Below are 24,861 nucleotides of genomic sequence, written 5' to 3' on the forward strand. Positions count from 1 at the left end.
GGATATGCAAATCACAGTCAACCATTTACAAAGTAAGTTAATAAGTGCCAGTTTGTTACACTGGTTAAGATGCTAAATTAGAAATCAAAAGACTCAGAGTTCTAGACCTTCCTTTATAATGAAATCCATATGGGTAACTTTTTGTGTGCCTCCAAATCAGGGTTTACTTCTAGCAATTGCCTGGATAAGTCCCAACAGTTTTCTCACAAGATTTCAGGTGGTTTGCCCTTGCTTTACTCCTAGGGCTGACCGTTGCAGTCTAAGGCAAACCTAAAATTCAGTCTCCCAGTTCTAGACTGATTTCTTTATGCATTACATCAAACTAATTAACTTGGTTGACTAGTAGTAGTCATTTTCTCTTTGATCAACTCACTTCACAGGGTTGCTATTGTGAAAGTAGAAGGTTGGGAGCATTATATACATTGTCTTGGGTTGTACAAAGAAAAGGCTGGATAAAAAATCTCATAATAACAGTACAAAAAATACAGCAAAAAAATTATTTCAGGTGAAGAAAAGCCCCATGCAGAAAATGTAAAAGAATGATTAAAGACAAAAAAATAAAAAAATACAACCAAGTGCTTCGCTAAGTGTAGGAAGAAAAACCAGAAACACTAGTACAAACAAAATTATTAGCAACTAAATATACCCAATAGTCTCTTCAGAAGTGACAGACAGCAAGAGTTCCCTGTTGGTACTTATGGTAGTCAGAAAAGAATAGTATTGGCTCTTCTCTCTGGTTCTGACAAGAATAAAATGGAGCACAAATGCTTTCTTAAAATACCAATGTTCTAGAAATTTCTGCATTAGGGACACAACTCCAGTTAACTTCTTTTTCTGCCTCTATCAATGAAGTACTGGACAGAGGAAATAAAGAAAAGTGGACAATTATTTTGAATACATACATACAAAAGAAACCACTCCTTACTCTTCACTGATCAAGAAAAATGAGGTTGATGGATATACAAGACAACAACATTTCTGTTGCAGTACCCAGAACTAGAAAGGATTTTGAGATAATTCAAGCTGGTTTCATCCACGCTGAATATTAGATAGACACTAAGAACTGTGCAATGGAGCTTTTGTTAATCCTGGTGGCTTTTCAATATTATTTGGGTCAGTTCAAAATAATCTTCTGCTTTCCTTTTTTTTTATTTAAATGTTTATTTTTATAGCAATAGAACTTTGATTGGATACAAAGATATTTAGAAATGGAAACAGGATTATTTGTAAGCCAGCATGATCTAATGGTTAAGGAACTGGACTAGGAAAAGGAAATCGAATTCAGGTCTTGCCTTAGGCACGGAAGCCAAATGGAGAGTTTATAGGGAGTCTCTCTCAGTCACAAGGGGGGAAAAACTTTCAAAAGAACTGCCCAAAAAACTGCATAAACCTATCGGACGTAGTCACTTGACTTGAAGGCAAAATGAACAAACAAGAAACAAGTAATGTTACTATAAAAATGAAGCCACCATTATAGGGAGAAAAGATCCATGTGTTTTTCATAATAGACACTGACATCTGTTAGTGGAGACAACAAGTAAAACAACTCTCTTCTGCTCCCTTCTCTTAAAAGATCCGATTATTCTTACCTTGGAACAAGACAGCTGAAGCAAAGCTGTTTGTGCCGTGGCCGTGATCAGCTTCAGCTTAACACTGAAATGGGAAGAGTATCCCACTCTTTTGGACTATTTCCCAGCCAGACAAACATGAAACAACTTAATTCCCGTCAGACAATAAACCAATCCTAACACTGTCAGGAAGCTAAAATAGCTCTTCTACGATGTAACTTTCAAGAGAGAGTAAAAGTTTGTTCTAGTTTTTACTAGCTAACCTGTCTGATCTGGCTAGATGAGGTTGTTTTTCTATGGGAGGTTGAAGGGAGGGGCAGAGAGAGAGGTGGAAAATCCAAATTTGCAAGGTCACTACTTAATCATCTCATAACCTACTCAGCCACAAACAACAAGGAACAACTCCCTCTACAAAAGTTAAAGTACCACATAAGTAGTCCTCAACTTACAACAGTTCGTTTAGTGACCATTTAAGTTCATTTAGGAGCGCTTTTATCTCCCTTGTACATTGTTTTGGTAATGCAGGTTTGACATTAGCAGATAAGCAGATAAATAAGTACAAATTTATAATTGTTAAAGTCCTAAAATGCATTTATACCTCTGAAGATCACTTGATTCCTTTTCTATCCATGGTTGACACACTGGAAGAAGGGCGCTATGTTATTCTTGATATTTTTAGCATTACTGCTGGCTTTTAAAGAAATGTTTCTACCTTAGTTGTTGCAACACAAACCAGCAAAATTGAAGGGTGAGAATTCAAGTTGGAGGTTGTGATGTGAATTAGCGCTATGATTTTTAAAGGTGTTTTTCTCTGGTTTCTAAAGCAGTTTATAAAATAGAAGAGTCTCACAGCTACAGATAACAATTGAAGAGAATTAGAATTCTTCTAATGTACTTCATGCCTTAAAATACTAGTACAAATATGAGTTAACAATGTATACTAAAAATTATCACTTTTAAGTGTATTATTACTATCCTAATGTACATGGTCTTCTGAATATGAAAAAAAATTCATATTTAGCACTGAAAAAAGTGACGTCTGACTGTTTTCCACACATATGACCATTGTAGCATCCCCATGGCCATGTGATCAAAATTCAGACATAGCAATTGACTCATATGTATGACGAGTGCAGTGTCCTGGATCATCTGATGACCTTTTGTAACCTTCTGACAAGCAAAGTCAATGGGGAAGCCAGATTCACTTAACAACCGTGTTACTAACTTAATAACGGCAGTGATTCACTTAACAACTGTGGCCAGAAATATCATAAAACTGACTTAACAATCGTCTCCCTTAGCAACAGAATTTTTTATCTCAATAGTGGTTTTAACTTGAGACTACCCAATGTAACCCCCATGAGGAAAAATTACAAATTATCTGCAAACTTTAAAAGCATTAACACATTTGCAATAAAAATGATGAAATCAGTCTCCACATAAGATGTATCAATGGAAGAAATCCAGATGTATCAATGGAAAAAGCCTAATGTATATTTAGTATATTTAATTATGTATGCTATATGCTGATATCAATAGCATTATAATTTATATCTCACTGAATCTTACAACCACTCTTTTGTTTCTATTCCAGAGAAAGCTAAAAGAACTGAGGCTCTTACAAGAGCAGGGAATTCCATTTTTTTCCAGGAAAGAGTCACTGTGATAACAGACTCAAACATTATTTTTCACTACACTCAAGAATGAAGCAAAAATGGGAAAGATCAAAAGCAAAAAATGAACTTAAGCAACCAAAAAACTGCCCCTTTCAAAAATTTCTGCATAAAAACAATTTACATTTCCAAGTCCTGCTGCAATGTTATCAGAAATATAGTATTTTTCTTTATCATCTTGAATAATGTGGTGGAAATAGAATTTGGACTAATAAAACAGCTTCCAAATGCCCAGTGAAGTCTGTTTCAACCTCAATGAGCTTAATTTAAATTTAAACCCACCAAATTCCTCTCCTCCTTTGGGAATCATGACCACAATCTGTTGGAATAACCATGATCTCTGTTCCTATACATGAAGCTGGCTAGTACTTTTCTACCATGGAAAGTCTTCAGTGAATCATGTATAAGGAAGTAAACAAAGAAACCTAGTAAACAAAGAAACCTAGGAGAGATGTCATTGGCTACAGCCATATAAGGGCATAATCACAGAATTCTTTCACACCATTGGCTATTCCATATAAGGCAAATTCTGACGCCTCCTGCAGGTGATTGGTCATTACTGTATTTGAATCTACTATTAACACCAATGTCCTTTCAGGATAGTTCAGAAGAACACGTGTGTAATCATGATTGGTCTATTTGAACAATAATAAAATATGATTGGTTGCTTTTACTATAAATAAACAAGGTCCACTGCTCCAGGAGCAGCGGAGCCCTCCCCCGCCCCGAGAGATCTCTGTGTCCTTCTTTCATGGGCACCAACCCTGGGCAGGAGCAGCCTCTGCCCAGCTTCACCAGCAGCTAATTTCTCAACCCGGCTGCACAAGCAGCAGGTTCCCAGCAACAATCAGAAGGACTGCAGTCACAGAGTGCATGAATCCATTGCAATTAGTAATTTACTTAAAAATATAACAGCTTATGCATGGTGTATATAATGGAGAGATACCAGATGGAGTTAGATTAAAATCTGACAGATTTTTACAGCTTCTGTAGAAGCTGTAAAAGTAGTCCTCTCCCATCATGCTTTACAATCTTTCAGTAACTTCATGTAATACTTTTACCTGGTCAGTTGTCATTGGTAATAATTTTAATGCAGGTAAGCCTTGCTTGTCCCAGTGACTAAATTTACACTATGCTCCCAAACCTGTCATTAATTGTACAACTCATCGTATTAGGTAGCATGTCCTACTTATATATGTCACAACAGATACAGGTATTTGTGCATTTCCATGTGATATAATTTCCTTGTGAACCATCTTCATTTCCAGAATAAAATTCTAGATAGCTAAATTGAAAATAATTACTTTGGAAGAAAATTTTTTAAGATTATGAATACTAGGATAGTAATAATATACTCAAAGGTGATGTTTTCTTAGTATACAGTATTACTTTTATTTATATTAAGATTTTATGACATGAAGTAGATGAGAAGGATTCTAATTCTCGTCAACTGTTATCTGTAGCTGAAAAGGCTCCTCTATTTTATAAACTGCTTTCCAAACCAAAGACATACCTTTAAGATCGCTGATTTGTGCTGTAACAACTAAGGTAAAAACATTTCTATAAAAGCTAGCAGTAATAGCTAGCAGTAACAAAAATCAGAAATAATATAACACCTTCTTCCAATGCATAGAAAGGGAATTGAGTGATCTTCAGAGGTATAAATACAGTTTAAGTCCTTAACAATTGTACGTTTGTACTTTCTATCTGCTCATCTGCTAATGTTAAAACTACAATAACAAAAAATATACAATGCAAATATAAGCACTCCCTAAATGAACAAAAGACTTGAGCTTAAAAACTTGAAGTCAGTGTACAATAGAGAACAAAATCTACCTGGCTAGGGTAAGTTAGCATTATTTTAAAAAATAAAATAGGAATAAAGCTCATAAAATTATTTTACTCCCATCTAATTAAATACTAACAGAGTCATGCAATTTAAATGTCCCAATAAATTCCTCTTTGGTTCAAGTGGGGATGAAATGTGTCTTTAACCAATAACAAATAGATTTACTTTTCACAAAAATGTAAAAAAGTTCTGCTTTCAATCATTCCACCAACAAGCAAAGTACATAGGCATGGATTTAGTGATCTACAAAATGCTCCCAGACAGAACAAAATCAGTTTTTTTCATTATTAGCAGGATTCCAAAGGTATTCCAAGGAATTGTAGAGAAAATCATACCTATAGACTTGTCTTCATGACCAACTGGATTCTGCTTTTTCTCATACTGAAATCTGGTAACTTAGTGAGGCTGGGAACTGGGCTTGGAAGAAATGTAGATTAGGAACTTGATCTGAATTCCTCTTTCACAACATTCTAGTTCAAACTATGTAAGTAGAACAATTATAGAACTATTTAAATAATAGTTCTGACTAGTCTCAGAATGAAAACAAAATTATGCAAGTGAGATTAATGCTGCTCCTTCAGGAAAAGATTTTCAACTCTCCAAACTTGAGTCTGCTTACTTCTTTTCAAAATGTCAGTTCTTTTAAAGCTGTGAATCCCTGAAAAGAACCAGCAGAACTGTGTGTATTCTCATATAATGTGTAAATCAGGCTCACATAACTACATCCATGTTAGTGTACAGATAAAACATCAGATCATAGGAATCCTGAAATATATTATATTGAGTCATACTGGATCCATCTAGTGAGAAGATTTCAGACAACAGGATTTCCTGGCTTGATGGGAATTCAACTTGGGACTTTTTGTCCATACAAAACTTAAGATCCAGTTTTATGCAGTAGCTGAAGTGTTGGACTAGAAAGCAGAACACCATGAGTTCTAGGCATCCATTAGGCTGCGCCAGTAATTGTGTCTCAGATAAATCCATCATGTGGAGAAAATGGGAGGCAGGAACACTACATATGTACGTGCCTTTGAGTTATCAAAAAATAAAAGTGGAATAAAAATCAATTGATCAAACCAACATTCTACTTTAGCTAAACTGCTTGTTCTACCACTTCACTACTGTATATCTAGTACTTCAAGAAGGGCTTTCAAGCATATTTTAGTAGAGTTCTACTCTAGATTCTACTTCACTGGAAGCAAACATTTTAAAACCAATCCAATCCATACACATTTGGACTGAACTTTCTACAATATACAGTGCCTCTCATTCTCATTGCACAGTTAGAAAGTTTTCTTTCTCAGTGCAGCCAGGAGACCACTCCCATAAATTTTATTAATTTAATGAATACATTTCACTGAATTTCAGAAAAACTCATGAATTCCATGGAAACAGGCTTAGCAACATGATCTAATTATCGTTCATGTTAAAATATTTTCAAAGAGATGAACTAATTAGTTATTTTTTTTTACATTTAAAGAGAAATTGTGATATGGTTCAAAAAAACCTGTTGGCCACTCTGTTTCATGGAATATATGCGTCCCCAGTTTACTATGGTTTCACATTTTCCTGTAGCACAAAGGATACCTTGATTATGTACTTTGCGATATAATTTATCCCTTAGCTGCAAGTTGCATCAATATATCATAATCTTTCCTTCTTTTACATGACATATTGCAATTTAATTCAGCTCTGCAAGTAAATAAAAATATCCAAGTACTCAAATGTTTACAAGCTCAGTTACATTTACCTGTGTATTACAAAATGGCAGAATCAATTGTCTTGCCATTAGCTCTTCTGGAAAATGCTAAGGAAACTGCTCAGCTGTTTTAGTCTGATTTTATATCCCAAGAACAAAAGAATAAAGGACCACATTCTAGAAAAAGTAGAAAAGTAGAAATTTCATGTGAAGTGTTTTTTCTCACTTTTAATCATGAGGGATACTCAACTGCTTTCAATGAACCATTCTACAAGTACGATAAGCTTTTTACTCAGCAAATACTTTCACCTCCAGAAAGGGCGCTGTGAAGTGGAATGTCTATCTAGAGGCCAGGATACAACAGCTGTTGTATCACCCACACCAAACAGTGACAATACAATCACAACACATTAACAAACATCAACAAAGAGGGTTGCTTAAAGCAGAACCTCTGCTTTGAAGTAACTTGGAGAACTGTGGCCAAGAGCATTCACATTGCATGACACAATTATTATATTCAGAAACGATATGGAATACGAGGACAGGCATAATCTTCAGGATTGTGCACATTCTCCTCCCTTTATTCATGTTCCATTGCAAAAGGGTGCAATTATATTTTGTGGCAACTCATTTTACAAAATCATCTGGATCCCATTTATCCAAAATACAGCTTGCCTCAAAATTAAGATCACAAAATAGAATTATGGTTTGTGATCCTTGTTTGCAAGAAATAACAGTACTGCAAACCACAATTTATCATGTTCAGATGTAATGACAATTATTTGAAACAGAAACATTTAATTTGCCTTCCTACCATGTGGAGAAGAAAGGAAAGAATATTGTTCAGAAGTGAAGAATTTGTGGCCCTCAAAGATTGCTGCATAACAACTCCCAGCTTAGCCAATGCTGGAATTTAGTTCAGTGACATTATACACCCCAGCCAAAATGCATTATTCCCTTCATCTCATTGTGATGAATACCTGGGGGGGGAGATATCTTATGCTGGATCAAATTATTTGTCTAGCCCTAATTTTCTACTTGACCGCATCGCCTGAATATTCCCCATCACCTGCTCTGTTTTAGCTGAGTAGGTCACAGACTGAATCAGGATTTGAAATATACAAAGATATATTCATTAACTAGTCTCTGGACTCATCCCAGACATTCAACATTATGTTTCAAAGCAGATAGATGCAACACATTTCCATAGGAGAAATTCTATTGAACTAAAAATATAATTCTTTCACAGTTTTTTTATACTTTATAGGCAGTAAAAAAAAAATTCAAGGCTACATAGTCTTTACAATGGAAATTTATTTTAAATTGGACCACAAGCATTTTACATTTTCCTACAACTTGATACTATTGGCAAAACAAGCCACCAGATAAATCCAGAGCAGTTCTGAATGTACTTTCTCCACTGACCTATTTTGTACCCGATCCAGGGACTTTACAGCATGGACCTGGATCATTCTTATGCAAGGGGAAATCTTTGTGTGATGATGCTCCATTTGCATAATTCTCCTTGGCTCATACTATCGCTTTATTATTCAAAAGATACTTACTTTGTAATACGATCAATGTTAGCAATTTGCTTCTGGTTTCTGATGATTTCTATAGCTGACCAAAGGTGCTGGATAGCCTTAGTATCTGCTTGTCGCCGTTTTGTTAAACGTGCCATGTCCCCTTCACTTGCTGAACTGCAAGAGAAACAGCAATTGGAAATAAGATTGTCTTACTTAGTAACATTAAAAGCCACTGTTTTAATTTTCTTTGTAAAGATGCATCAGACAATGTATGTTTAGTTTTATAACCCAACATGCAGGCAGTCAACTTCTGATTAATGAAGTTATTTATCAGGCAGAAAACTGAAAAAGTATAAAGGGATCCCCCTTAGAAAAGAATTAAATCACAATAAAGCTGGTGCTATTTAGCCAAATAGATAGTTCTTATGGACACTAGTTCAGATAAATATGTAAAATAATATTATATACAAAAATCAATCTACCTTTAATCTGCAATTTCCTTACAACTCAACTGGCTGCTAAAGAGCAAAACAAATTCTTCTTTTCCATATACAATCTGTTATCTTCCTTCCTTCCTCAATATATGAAACTCAACACAGAAATTTTGGAATTTCTGGAATACAGGAAGGGAACACAGACAGCAGTAACTTCCATGTCTATCACATTATCTGATCTAAAAAATAGAGTTCTGTATTACTGACAACCAGAAGATGTTTCTAGAAAACACTTTTAAAATTTTGGAGGACCAAAACCTTCCTTGGAAGACATAAACCACAAATACAGTAACTCCATCTACTTTACAGCCATTAAAATGGTATCTACAATAGCTCTCCAAATCATAGTCCAATCTATTTAGGAGAAGCTGAGATTCCACCATGCAATTATCTATCTATATTTAGATCAGGGGTCTTCAAACTTGGCCCTTTTATGACTTGTGGACTTCAACTCCCAGAATGTCAGAATCCATTTATATCACATTCATAAATGTATTTTTAAAACATTATCCCCCCCCCTGGATTCTGCCATCTCCCGAGGAAAGAGGAGCAGATGTGGATTCAGCCTGCCTTAGGTTATTTCAAAGACCAAGGGAAACCTTATGAACTGGGGGAACAAAGGGGAGGGTTAGGGAAGAAGGCATCTGGCCTGTGTCTCCATTTGAATCTGTAAAGGAAGAAGGCAATAACTGTAAAACATCCGAAGTTCCCTTTTTCCCACGAAAGGGATGACACGAAGTAAATGATGGGGGGCTGACCAAATGGGGTTGAGGGAAGGGGGGTTAAACCGGGAACTCTTTATAAAGTTTCAATCTGTAAAACAATACCAGGTCCTGTCTTGTATTTCCACAACCAAACATGTCCTAGTAAAAATTCCTTTTGGACTAGAACTGACTCAAAGAGTTTTTGTTTTCCTAAGACGTGAATTGGGGTGGGTCCTGACACAGAATTCCTCAGCCGAAGTCCACAAGTCATAAAAGGGCTAAGTTTGAAGACCTTTGATTTAGACCATCGTTGAGCCCCTGAAGCAAGATGGCCTCCCTGAATTATTTAAAATGATTCTTACTAGCATTCCAAGCACTTGAAGGTTCTGAAACCTTTCCTGTTCTCTTGTGGAACAAAGAAAAGATATGCAGTACGCCAACTTCTGTATCACTTGTCACTATTTCTGTTAATAAAATAACAGTTCAATATTTTATCCAATATCTCTAATAAGACAGTTCTTCATTCATGAAGACAAGCTGTGGCCAATTGCTTTTTCTTTTCTAATTATGTTCAAATACTAACATGGATGTCTCTCTCCCAGCAATTTACAACAGACCTGAGAGCTGCTGCAAAGCATGCAGGAGTTTCTCCTTTGTTTCCAGAAATGCCTATAGTTCTTTCAATGCATTAAAAGTCTGCATTTCAGTCATGGTTTCCTGAACCGCTGAACAATGGAAAATGGGTTTGCAATGAGGGCAGAGGAGATAAGCACAACTAAAGATGGACTATTTACAGATTCATTAATTTGTAAGATTTTTTAGCAACCATCTGAACTTCTCTATAACCTCTAAATATCCTCAACCTCAAGGAGGGGAAAAGGGTGAAATTCACTAACTCCAATCTCATTCATGAAAAGACACATACTTTCTCATAAGCTCTGAATGCAGTAAGCATGACATTTAAGCTCTCTTCAGTTGATTATTATTAACATAACTTATTGTGTCACTAATACTCTGAAATACTTGGTTAGAAAGCTCTTTCCACATTAAGACTGTACCCAGAATAATAAGGATCATAAAAACAGAAATTCTATTTTAAATGTGTTTTACAATATCCATTTAAAAAAAGCAAAAAGGGGCAAGGTAAAGCTCTATCACAGTGATGGCGAACCTTTTAGAGACTGGTGCCCAAATTGCAACCCAAAACCCACATATGTATCATCAGGTGCCGGGTAGGTGTGGCCCATTGGGTGGGTGTGGCCCATTGGGTGGCCGTGGCCCATTGGGTGGGTGTAGCTGCGGTGGTAACAGCAGACTGGGTGGGACTAAAAAGTTCAATCAATTCCAACTTTGCGAGATCTTTTTTTCCCCGTGAGAAGTTGAGATTGATTGATTGATTGAACCTTTTTTTTGCACATGGCGGTGGAGGCCTAAAGTGAAAAGATTTTATAAAACCCAGCTGAAGGCCTAGGTCTAGAGTGACGGCACGCATGCCCACAGAGAGGGAATAGTTTCGCCACCACGGCTCTATCATTTATAATAAGGTTTTTACAGATTTCCTCCCCCAACAAATTTTTGCCCATCTAAAAAGCTATGACCAATAAGTTGCAACAAGAAAGCTGCTACATAATTATTCCAAAACAGCAGACAGAATATACAGATAGGACTTTTATTACCTACAATCATTGCAGGCTAGAAAAATCAGTTTTTAAAGAAGTTAGTGATGCATTCTGAAGAAAGCATGGAGTGGCAGAACCTGGGGGTAGAGTCAAAAGAAGAATCTGCCTGGAGTCTCTACACAGCCTCAAACAGTCTCAAGTTCAAACTCTCTTGAACCTGAGAGCTAGTGCAGCTCACGTAACAGAAATGTTACGTGAGCTCACAACCCACATGAAATGTATTAGCAATAGCACAACTTATAGCGCTTCACAGCGGTATAGTCTTCTCTAAGCAGTTTAAAGTGTCAGCATATTGTCCCCAACAATCTGAGTCCTCATTTTACTGACCCCAGAAGGATGGAAGGCTGAATCAACCTTTAGCCGGTCAGAATCGAACTTCTGGCAGTGAGCAGCGAGTTAGCCTGCAGTACTGCATTCTAACTATTGTGCCATCATAGCTCCGATTGCAATATTGCAGTAATCCAAATGGAAAGTGACCAACGCTTGACTGACCATGAACAAGGCCTTCTGGCCCAAGAAGAGGCTCAACTGCTGCACAAGACGAATCTTGTAAAAGTCCTCCTAGCCATGACTGCTCCTTAAGCAGAAGCTGTGACTCTTAAGAGAATCCCAAAACTGCACACCAACTCATCCTATGGAAGTGCCACCCTAATACCTCCTATACCTGGAAAGCCAAAAACCAGAGGCACTCCCATTTTACTAGGATTGACCCATCTAGATCTTTAGAGCCTTTAGACCAGCAGTCCCCAACCTTTTGGGCATCAGGGACCAGTTCCGTGGAGAGAGGTTTTTCTGCAGACCATAGGGGGTGTGGTTTCATGTGTTGCCCACATCCCACGGATGGGTCTTTGTTTGTTTGCACAGCCGTTTCTGGCATGCTATGGACTGGTGCCAGTCCATGGACCAGGGGTTAGGGACCCCTGCTTTAGACACTCAGCTAGCACCACCACAGCATCACCTGACTAGCTGGGGGGAAGCATTAGCAATTGGTTCAAAAGTAATGTTAACAGTACTTAGTCAATGTTCTCACTATTAGGGATTTGATGGTTGAACATGTTGAACCAGGGGATAATTTCAATTCTGTAATTCTTGAGTAATATATCTGCATACTGAACTATAGTGCCAAAGGGCAACTGAGAAATGGTAACGGATATTTTTCAACACTCTCCTAATGGGATCAATGAAAACTGGAATGATCCCTCAAAATACACAAGTGACAGGTGGGATGACCCATCTTTCTGCCATTAGTAAAGAAGATAAAGCAAACATGATTTGTGCAGCTAGATTAAAGTTAGTGTTAGAATACTATCTTCCTTCCAAAAACTCTAAAACACTGTCAGTTTAAGTCAATATATCTGATGGAGAATAAAACATCTGCAAGAAAACAACCAAGCTCAGAGAGCACCAAGGAACCCTGGGCTACAAATATTCTTTTCCATTGGAACAGAAGCTTATTGGAAAGTTAATGCTGTTGTGCATTCATTCTCACTGTATAAATTTGTATCACTGAAATGCCACTAGTCTGCTCTTCATGGAACTAATTTTAAGAAAACTGATCTCTATTAAGTCCTCATGCTCCTGAATCTTTTCCAGGTTTACATACACACCATTATGTCATTCTACTTCAGGAAAGAATTCCATTTGAATTAAAAATTGACAGGGATTTTTATGCATACTCTATGCTTGACAAACATTTTGGTCTAGCAACAATTGGCTTCTTCTCTACTTATTTTCGTAATTTCTGTTGCACCCAAACCCACACACTCTTGGCAGCTTGCATAAGGATATTAATCTTCTTAAATATCTTAAAAACATCCAGTTAAAAACAAGCAGCACATAACCATGTGCTCTAGCCTACAAAGACTGAACACGCACATGTCTATATCTTGAGTGGTAATATTAAATGGGTAAAGGACAATTAGAGAGTGTTAGTCCCTTAATCTCTGTCCCTTTCATATCCTGAAGGGAAGCAATAGTTCCCAAGCCCATCACAAAGGCTGAGCAGACTTCATTTGCAATGTTCCCAGGTAACATGGATGCAAGTGTCAAAATTAGTGTAATGTATTGGCAACAACTGTAGCACCTCAATAGAGGTTTAGCACTGCTGAAATTTCAGCACTTATCAGTTGCACTTTCTGGGTAGTCTTCAGAAGCAAGAAAATCCTCAACCATCTCCTGAAAAACAAAGTGATCCATCAGACATCTGGGATCAATCATCTTAATCTACCCACCTTTTTTATGCAGGTCCACAGAAGTTAATATCAGGATAGCATAAATCAGGGGTCCCCAACCTATGGTCCGGAGCCCGGTCCTGGGCTGTAGGCTCTTGGCCAGCAGGACACAGAAACAGTTGGCCAGTGTGCGCACGCATGGGGATGCATCCCCCCCCACTCGTGCTAGTGGCCCCATTTGTGCATGTGTGCGGGGCACGAACAGGGATGCTACGGGGCGGGTGTCTGCAGTGTTTGTGCATGTGCCACTAGCCGCCATGGGGGAGTGCGTGGCTGTTTGTGCATGCACACAGCGCTAGCAGATGCTGCATGCACAAATGGGGCTGCTAGTGCTGCACACATATGCACGCGCACCAATTTTGAAGCTGCTCTCCTTCCCGCCAGTCCTCAAGACTGGAAAGGTTGAAGACCTCTGGCATAAATAGACAAAGTGGCCTTATATTGAAGCAGGGACACTGGTATAATATAAGAGAAATCAGATCTCTGATCTCTCTCTGTGGTTTTTTCCCACCGAAATACATTTTTTTAAATTTGTGCATATAAAGAATGTATACTATACAACTGAGGCCTTCTCTTAACCCCAAAATGTAATTACATAACCCTTCTGCCATTAGAGGTGATTGCTATGTAAATGGCACTTCATGTTGCTCCAAGCAGGGTGTTATTCCCCGTATCGACTAGCTATTTTCTTTGGTCAGTATTTTCCATATTATTAGAAATAGAGAGAGACTAACTAATGGGACAATAAGCATCACTGAAAGCATACTCTAAACCAGGCATGTCAAACTCGCGACGTATGTGACGTCACACGACATATCGGAGCTTTTTCTCCATTGCCGGCAATGGGGTGGGTGCGGTTTCATTGTGACAGGTCCGGCCCGCGAGCCGGTAGTATGACACCCTTACTCTAAACAAACATAATCAAATACATATCAACACAAGGCACTGGTACTGTAGCATCCTCTATGGCTTCAACGTCTTAAAGTTAACTGCTCCTTTCTGTTTACAATATTTTGAAATAATATATCCTATAGGTCAGGGGTCCCCAACCTTTTGGGCATCAGGGACCGGTTCCATGGAGAAAGGTTTTAATATGCACTGGAGAGTACGTGGTTTTGTGTGCTGCCTGCATCCCATGGATGGGGCTTTGCTTGTTTGTGCAGAACAGTTGCTGACATGCTGTGGCTCAGTACCAGTCCACAGACCAGGTGGTTGGGGACCCCTGCAATAGGTTAATCTGTACAATGCAAATAATAGGGAGATCCCAGGCTCAAGAGCAGGGCATTAATAAAAATGGACTGATTTTATAAAGTGCATAATAAGTGATGTCAATTGCAATGCATCTCTTGTCTATGCTAATTGTTATGGGGTCAGAAAGCAATTACAATTAATTAATGTCAGAATAACAGTTTGCTTATCAAATATCAACAGCTTCTCAGAAGGTCTGTCAACTGAACAAATCCCATATTCTGTATAAAATTAAAGCATTGTGTTTTGAGCCAAAGAAATACCAGAAAAATTAATGTTTTCACTTGCCCCCAACATGGTTCAACTGTAAATTATACTTGTTCTAAAAAAAGAAACACTTGTATTTAAATGCCAATTATCACAATTATTTTATACCTTAGTTCTGATCTCCAATTGGCTCGTTTACTTGTTTCTTTTCCAAGATTAAAAACATAGCTAAAAGCTTTTAATTAATTTTAAAAATCAAAACTTTAAAATAAAATTATTTAAAATAAAAGTATTGTAAAAATCAAAATGCCAGTCCAAATACATATTGCTAAGGAGCAAGAAATCAGAATTACCATCCATTTTTCCTGTTCAAATGAAACAAAGGCTAAATTTTTTCTTGATGTCCATTTATAGGGGATATGATTTACATATTTTTTTAAATCTGCATGCCACTGAATCTTTACAACTCATCAAAAGACAAAATGTAGTAAGGACTATTATAATACTTAATTTAAAAGAAGACATCCAAGCAAAGTCAATCTTAAATATTCCCTGAAAACAGGAAAATAGGGTCTTCAAAATCATCTGCAAGGTCAACATGAGGCGTCAACCTAGTTATTAGAGGAAGGATATTTCATAATGTACTCAATGGGGGAAAAATGAGCCTTGTAGCTCATTTTTTCCACTCCATCTCAAAAATACAGATAAATAAAATTGGACATGCCTATTTTGTTCACTTTTTCTTTTCTGAAGTTCAAAAATGGAATGAAGAAATTATGGTAAATCATCACCATAGAGTGCAAACCTGATGTAGCTTCCCCATCCTCTTTGTTTTTCAGGGCAAAACGCAGAAGGAGTAGTAGAAAGAAAATGGATCTAAAATACTGTATAATAGTATTACTGAATGCATTGATCAGTAAACGTTCTGGACTGGCATTTTGGAATGATGGCAATGTTGCATTTTGTTAAGTTACTTTGAGTACTTTTCAGGAGACAAGATGGACTAAAATATAACATATTTTACATACATATAACACATTTAGGCAACATTGATAATGATAATGATGATGATGATGATGATGATGATGATAGAATGCGTTCTGACACAATACAAAGGCTACCTGTGTTTCTGTCATAAACTTTCTGGAAGGAAATGAGAAGACACAACAGTTGCAAACAATCACATCACTGACCCAGTTCAAACAACTTGGCAGTCTCAAATTTAGATTGAAAACTTTTCAATAAATCTGAAGCAATTTGGGAAGAACTACAAAGATCACTTTGGAAAAACTATGCAGTGATTGTTATATAAAAAAAGTAAAAATACATGCTTTAAGCCCAAGAAACAAGGAAAACATTAAAAAGAAATTCAGACAGGCTTTGGCCTAACTCTCCTGGATAGAAGAGGAAAAAAGGGAAAAATGCAGTCAAGATTTCAAGATTCTGTTACCGTAACTTATATCAACAGTTCCAGTCAAACTTATAGAATTAGCTTCCTGCTTTGGTTTACATCAAAAGCTGACACAACAGGAGTAAGACCAAAGGGATCTTCTCATTGTACCTAAAGAAATCCAGTATAACTGGTTTATGATACAAGCTTAAATTGCACAACTCTAGAACTGCAATTTGTGCGAACTTTGGTGCACTTTCATAATCTGTCTGTTGCAATATTAGGGAACAGAGTACTTTTACTGGATATAAGAAAATGCAGAAACTTTTTTTTTGATGGCAGGGTATGTTCCTTAAAGCAGGGCTTTTCAACCAGTGGTACGGGTACCACCTGTGGTACATTGGCACCTGGCAGATGGTACGCGACCATCCTAGAAAAGTGGTAACGGGGGAGGGGAATGAGCTGAACCAGTGGCAGCACCACACAAGCCTGAGCAAGATGGCTGGAGCTGCAGGGCTGTCAGGGCTCAGTAGAAGCACCAGGATCAGCACCAGGCTCCAGCTGGAGTTTGGCACTGATCCTGGCGCTTCTGAGCCCAGAAGAAGCACCCATCAGCTGGAATGTTGCAGCATCTCCAGGGTCTTGTGATTTACATTCAGATGCTTGGCAACTGATTCATATTTATGACAGACACAGTGTCCCAGTCATGTGAAGTGACCAAAACCTGCTGCAACCACCCAGCAGACGGGGGGAATAAAATCCAACCGCCCCACCCCACCCCCACTGTCAATCTTCAACAGAAATGCTCACAACAATGAAAACCTCGGAAGGGAGGAAGAGTGTCGCTGGGCAGGCAAGCAGGTGTCTTGCTAGGCTGTGGCTTGGGGGGCACTTTTTCAGTGCCATTGTAACTTCAAACAGTCACTAAGTGAACTGTTGTAAGTCAAGGACTACCTGTACTTTATCACTTTTTTCCTTTTTTTGGTCATCAAGTTTTTGACATCTTGCTGGGCGACTGGTGGTACTTGGATGTTGCCATATCCTAAAAGTGGTACAATGGGTGAAAAGGTTGAAAAGCCCTGCCTTAAAGGTATGTTTCCTCAGTAATGTGATTTTCTATGAGCACTGTCACAGCAAGGATCAAGAGAAGGACTATCAATAAACAAAAAATAAATAAATCTGCAGTCAGTTGGAGCTTTGTGTAGTTCAGCAATGGAGAAAAAGGGCTGCTTCACTTCTTCTCAATGGGATATGAAACTGTGGACAACTGTAGCCTAAAACATCTGGAGATCAACCAAATAATAATAATAATAATAATAATAATAATAATAATAATAATAATAATAATAATAATAATAATAATAATAATAATAATATGGATGATGATGATGATGAAGCAGTTGTAGTAGTAGTAGTAGTAGTAGTAGTAGTAGTAGTAGTTGGAAGGTACCTTGGAGGTCATCTAGTCCAACCCCCTGCTCAGGCAGGAAACCCTACACCATTTCGGAGAATGGCTGTCCAGTCTCTTCTTAAAAACTTCCAGTGTTGGAGCATTCACAGCTTCTGGAGGCAGGTTGTTCCACTGGTTAATTGTTCTATCTGTCAGGAAGTTTCTCCTTAGTTATAGGTTGCTTCTCTCCTTGTTTATTTTCCATCCGTTGCTTCTTGTCCCACCCTCAGGTGCTTTGGAGAATAGCTTGACTCCTTCTTCTTTGTGGCAGCCCCTCTGATATTGGAACACTGCTATCATGTCACCCCTCGCCCTTCTCTTCATTAAACTAGACATACCAATTCTAGCAACTGTTCCTTATGTTTTAGCCTCCAGTCCCCTAATCATCTTTGTTGCTCTTCTCTGTACTCGTCTCAACATCTTTTTTACATCGTGGTGACCAAAACTGGATGCAGTATTCAAAGTGTGGCCGTACCAAGGCATTGTAAAGTGGTATTAACACTTCACGTGATCTTCATTCTATCCCTTTGTTAATGCAGCCTAGCACTGTATTGGCTTTTTTGGCAGCTGCAGCACACTGCTGGCTCATATTTAAGTGATTGCCCACTAGGATTCCAAGATCCTTCTCACAGTTACTACTATTGAGCAAGGTACCACCTATACTATACCTGTACATTTGGTTTTTCTTGCCTAAATGTTTTTCACCATTTTTTCACCAAAAAATAGGCGAGATTCACCTAAATTGTGACTCTGTATGTAGATGAAGGAGTTCCATTAGAAGAACTCAATGATCTTGATCAAAATAATATAATAATAATAATAGGAGGGGGGGAGGAGGGGGAGGAGGAGGAGAAGAAGCTGGTTTGGAGGAAATAATTCAAGTTCACTGAAGTCCAGTGAGCCATGCTAAATGAATGAAAAGGGTCTACAATTTGTAAAACTGCTAGGTTCAGGCTTTTTTAATAAAAGATTAATCCTCCCTCTTTGCAAATGAACATTGTTGTCATCACTTTTTTTTTTACCCTGGTAACACCATTTGAAACTTTGACCCATATCTACCATGGTACTTAGAGGTACTTCAGATTCCAGAATCTCAAAGGTCATCCATGATTTGGGAGCAAAAGTGTCCAGGGGAGAAGAGGGTACCATGCTTGGTGGAGTTATCTTATCATCTCTCAATCAGAGCAGTCTAGTAAAATCCCACATTGATACCAAAGTGGTGTTATGTTGGGTTTATGCAAATGACCATAATTTTTGCAGTGACAATATACCAAGTATGGTACCCTCTTCATCCCCTGAACACATTTGCTCCCAAATCATGGATGAGTTTTGAGATTCTGGAATCTGAAGTACCTATAGGTAAGAGGTTACATGGTAGGTATTGGTCAGAGTTTCAAATGGTGTGTCCAGGGGATGAAGAGGGTACCATACTTGGTATATCATCACTACAAAAATTGTGGTCATGTGCATAAACCCAACATAACACCACTTTGGTATCAATGTGGGTTTTTACTAGACTGCTCTGCTTGGCTTGAGAGATGACGAGATAATTCTATGAGAAATAAGTAAATATCACAGATAATTATGCCCAAGGACTGTGTCTTAGGCAAAAATTATTCACCTCAAAAGACGATGAACCTAGTATTTGTAAAAATATACATTGAAGCAATTTAATCATCCAATGTGTAGCTATTTGTACCCTATGGCAATCTCAAGATCACATATTTCTCAACTATTAAATTTCCTAATAAAAGATCTGAAACAATCCTCACTTTTTCAATGCATTCAAAATCTCCAACAGCAGTCTTTTAATTCTGCCATAAAGTTTTCCCCTGGCCCCAAAAATTTCTTTGCTACTTAGAGGAAAAATAAAAAATGTTAATATAACAGAGGAGCTCCCTATTACATGAAACTTATTTTATTCAAATGTTTGCAGTGTCATTGATTATAGATGCATTATTTCTTAAATGCTGCCAAACCCATGATTTGCAACAAAAATGCATCTTGCTGGGGCATCTCTCATGGTTTTAATTTAGATAATATCTTTCTTCAAATGCATATAATGCAAGTCTCCAAGTATTACTTGTTTTTATTTGCTCCAATTATTGGGAAAACAAAATAATTTCAACAGTTCTTTTCAACACAATGTTCCACAATTATTTAAAATCAGCTAAACTCACCAACAGCTTCAGTCATAAAATCTATACAATATTTGGAGATCATCTCACTAAGGAAAATAGAGATAAAATGGTAGGATTTCTAGATAATATATTTCTATTTCCATCAATAAAGATCCATTTATGTCATTCCACTTACAAAAAACTGTAGTCCTTTCTCACAGAAAGCTACTGAACTGTATCCAGAAGAAAGCTGCAAATAAAACTTCCTGTAAGTCTATTCAAATAATGGTTTAAATCATATTTCAGTTTCCTGTAAGCCTATTTGGGTAACAGCCAATTCTGAAGGCAGTTTTCATGAACAAAAGAACAACTTTCCCAAGAGCTTCTCTAAGTTCAGACCTAGGTTTAAATAGATTCTAGTGTATTTTAATTATAAAATAATATTGGCTGAAAAGCAGAATGTAAAACAGGGCTACTGGCCTTTAAAACTCTGGACTGCATCAATTAAGAATCTTCTGTATTTAATGCAATTTAACTGTTGCATGCATTTTTACAGTCCAGTCAGGTAATCCTAGAATAGAAAGACAATAAACAAAATAAAACAGGAAGAAATTTTGGATACTATAGTCAACTGACTTCCAACAGTTAGCAGAGGAACAGATAACTTATTGGACAAAACATGTGAGGCTGTCACCTATTTCCACATATATTAGTTATATCATCAAGTCTGTCTTCTCAAATGTTGCTTTTTTCGCTATTATATTTCTTGAGATTAAAAAAAACCACCAACTAAAGCAGACATGTCCAACTTGCGACATCATGTGACATCATGTGACTTATCAGGACTTTTTTCCCATTGACGGCAATGGAGTGGGGGTGGTTTTGGTGTGACACATCCGGCCCATGGGCTGGCAGTCCTGAACTAAAGGATATGTATCAGCAAAATCTGACACATTTGAGATACATTAAAGTATAAGAATGTTTTACTGATTGAAAATAAGCTACAGCTCACTCTCAGGAAAGTCTATTTACTCATTTATCTTTACATTTCAAATAATGGTAGACCCTAGAGTAAACCCCAGAACTGCTTTCAAAACATAAAGCATTTGTCTAAACTCTAAAGTTTAAAGTAAGCAATCATGAATCAAAATCCTTAAGTTAACTAAGATTCATTAACTGAACAAAGTTTCTTTCAGGTTTAATGAAAAGGCTAAGAAAGCACAGCAATGGTTACTGCCTATTCAACCAAATAACTTGATTATTTTCTTTTATTGCTTTAGCTGTGGTCCCAGACAATTTGTGGCTCAGTTATAATTCACTGAATTAGGTGATTTGAGCAAATTGGGAGACAGAAGTTGTCAGTGTAAAATGCTTTAAATAATAGCTTTCTTAAGAGGTTATAGAAGAAAATTTTCAAATTGTTCACCATACATCAGCAGAATCTGGGGGAGAAAAAAAGCTGTATGTTATAGGTGGTTATCTACAGTGGCTAAATTAAGTCAATGTTAAGCTATAGATGAATTTATAAGTTAGCATCTAGCGGTGTCATTCTCAGCACAAAACTGTTTTTAATTCCTTTGTTAAAAACTGGAAACTACTTTTTTCATGTTCCCATATACTTTGCCACCAAACTTTTAACATATTGGGTGTGGGGAGGGGGGAGGAGGAAGGAATAAAGGACAAGCATTAATTATATACCAGAAGCAGAATGAGAATGAAAATTGGAGAAATTCACTTCTATTTTCAAAACTGCAAGCTCAATAAAATTAAGAGCAAGTAAATATATATAAGCATAAATGTTTATTCAAAATATTTTATCCTTCTTTTTAGCCAAGAATAGGTCATATAACATTAGTTTATTTTTTAATGATTTGTTCTGCAATTATAGCTTTTTGTTTGCTTTTTAAAATGAATACATAAAACTCCAGTGAACAATGAAACTCTAATGCCAGATTAGGTGTAAATATAAGAACACAAATAATGCAGCTATCCTATATAACAAATATGTATCACTGATGTAACTTGTACAAAAAATAGCATGCTTACAGATGAAATAATTAGTGGGAGGGCATAAGAAACAACGGCACAGGGATGACAGCAAGATGGTTCAAATAATTAAAGCCTTTTGAGTGGTTTTACATGCAAAAACAGGCATTGTATCCCTGCTGAGATATTCCTAGAGCTTTGCCTTCCTCTCAGCTGACCATTTTAACATTATGCATGCCTTCAGCCATTTTGGCTCCTATGATTTACTTGCTGTTTTAGAACAAAAGAAATTGAAATCAATACATTTCATATTTCTAAATTACATCTTTCTGCATTTCTCCCACTGGTATTTTTACATCCAGATCAGCTACATCTTCACAGGAAAAAAAAACCCTGATCTGAATAACCACAGTAATAATTTGTCATTTTTTTTGTTCAATAAATTAATTATTAGGAGTATTCATTATAAATTCTGGACAGAACTAATATAAAATGCTGCACTATAATATTATTATACAGAACGCAAGTGGACATTAATAAAACTACATGCCTCATTATTAAATGTTAGTTCTAATTTGCTTTTGCCAAATGTAGGAATGAAATTAAATCCTGAAAAGATACCGAAGTTAAGAGGAATTTCTATTCTTTTCCCATCTCACACACCTTATTCTCTAGCCTATCAGAAGAAAAATGCAGTTCATTTTAAGAAGTATTTGTTTTCACCTTGCATTTTATCTTTAAAGCACAGCAGCTTCCTCAAAGAGATTGTGTTGTTTTTCCCTTATTTGTGCAGAGTTCTCCTGAACTGAATAAAGAGGATATTTTCATTATTATTTCAGACATATGTCCAGACACACACACAAAAAAAGCCATGGCAGAGTAGATGAGGGAGGTGCTTTTATCACTAAGTTACAGTGAAAATATATCCCTGAATGGAGGCTGAGATTAATATGCCTATTTTAGAACTCACTGAAGTCATGCTCCAATAATCTTAATCAGAAATATAGCGGATGTGAAAAAAAGGTAGCTCCTGACAAAAAGAACATACACACCCGCACACCCACACACAGACACATCACATTTGAACTGTAAGAAAATTAAAGCTTTTTATTTGCAACAGATAGCTTTATGGAACAGGGTGTTACTCCATTACAAACAGAATCTAGCCATTTTCACCATCCTAGTCCAGAGACAGTTCACACATCTGTTTCCTCAGCAGTCGTGCCAACTTGAAAGGTGGAAACAATGTCTTTGTGTTCACATCTAAATTGTTTTATTTAAAATGAAGAATTTTCAGCTGGAACAAGAGACATAAAAACTGGGTTCTTTCTTGCTGTACAGTAGGAAAATGCAAGATTTTCCAGAAATGATGTGTGGAATCAACTTCTGTTTTTATCCTTACAACACAAACACCACCAGATAGACTATCCGGATGTGGCATGGAGAACATCTTTCCCCACTCCCGGGAAACTTCAGAAGACTACCCTAAGAGACTTTTAAGATGGAGGATACCAGATAACCCACACATGATAATACTAAAGGCTATCAAACAGGTAAGGTAGTTGGAAATAATTTTACGACCTCATGCAACCTGAGGACATGCAGTTCAGCAGAGACTTAGAAGGATTATTTTCCCTACCAAATTGCCACCCAACATTAGTAAATCTCTTTCAATACCATGGCAAGGTTAAATTAGGCAAGAAGGCTGCTTCAGCCTCTGCCTAATTTAATGACCTAATCTGCATAGAAGTTGAAAGTCTGTCAAAAGGAATAGAGGAATTCTAGGTTCAAAGGGAAATATCTTTGCTTCCTGCCCAAATGGCAACCTGATAACAAAGGAGGGGAAAAGACTTTGCAACATGTTATTTGCATCTCTAATTTAAAGCACTACTTAAAGAGTCATTTTTCTTTGGCTGCTATACCACAGATCAGAGGAGAAAAGGCAGATTGAATGGGGAAATGCACAGAAAATGTTGTATACTCTGGCATTCCCAGGATCTCACTGCTTTTTATCACAATTACAAAAGCAGGGTCATCCTGTCACATGGCAAGCTATGTCCCTTTGGGGCATGTGTACAGCAACATATCACACTCAGAAAAGGATTGGGATTTGCATGGTGACATTGTGATACTGCTTTCATCTGAGCATCCCCAGTTCTCCCCATGGCTACTGCTGGCTGGTATATATAGGCTGATGTATTAGCATTACCTGAACATTTTGCTAGTTCAACTCAGGATTATACTGTAAATTATTCTTCCAGGCAAAAATGAAGACATACATTCCTTTTACAGTTCAGTATGAGACATATTACATGATTAAATTCTTCTCCATGACAAAAAGCAAGATAAAAAGAAGGGGGAGAGGTCTATATATAAAAAACATTACATAACACAAGTTAAAATCCCTGCATTTTACAGTGTGTTGATGTATACAACTATTGTACCCCAGGAACATCACTTCTGCAAGCTATTTAATATTGTGTGTGTGTGTGTATTTGTTTTATAGACACCCAATTCATAATAACAGCATTTTATTAGTAATAGTTTTTATTTCTTGAAAAAAAGGAGATACAATAATCTCAATTTGTGAATAGCTCTGAATGTAAATTTTAAACAATATTCTGGATATTCAGCCAGAAACATTCCTCCACAGGTTTTTATCACAATGATTTGCATGATTATTCTCTTTATTACCAAGCGTAGTTTGGATTTTATGTGAAAGAACTAAGTTTCAAATGTTCCAATAAAATTCATTTTCAAAACTATTTTGATAATTTTTACCATTATAGTATCCTTTTATTGAAATAAAGATGGTTCTACAACTTTCTCAGCATAATGTGAAAGTCCAGAAATGCCCTTATTCTATTCATCCCATTGGCGTTTAAGAGATGCATTTATCTCTATTATCCAAAAAAAATTCAAATGAGAGGCTCAATTATCATTTTAGTTAATGCTTTAGTTAACGCTGAAGGGAAATGTGCAAAACAGCACTATTATAACACTAGCATTATATATCTATGTTCTTTTATAATGA

General features: G+C 36.9%; 1 protein-coding gene across 7 annotated transcripts in view; it reads right to left on the reverse strand.

Annotated features, from left to right (window-relative positions):
- The window catches only part of LOC308678415 (zinc finger MYND domain-containing protein 11), a 117,038-nt gene that overhangs the window by 42,821 nt on the left and 49,356 nt on the right, over positions 1-24,861 (reverse strand). For all 7 annotated transcript variants that reach the window (XM_081345590.1, XM_081345594.1, XM_081345593.1 and 4 more), the window contains one exon: positions 8,358-8,492. In XM_081345590.1, coding sequence (XP_081201716.1) covers positions 8,358-8,473 — 116 coding nt within the window. In that variant the 5' untranslated portion in view covers positions 8,474-8,492. The remainder of the gene's footprint in view (positions 1-8,357; positions 8,493-24,861) is intronic.

The sequence above is a fragment of the Vipera berus genome, assembly GCF_964194415.1.
Source record: "Vipera berus genome assembly, chromosome: Z".
NCBI lineage: Eukaryota > Metazoa > Chordata > Lepidosauria > Squamata > Viperidae > Vipera > Vipera berus.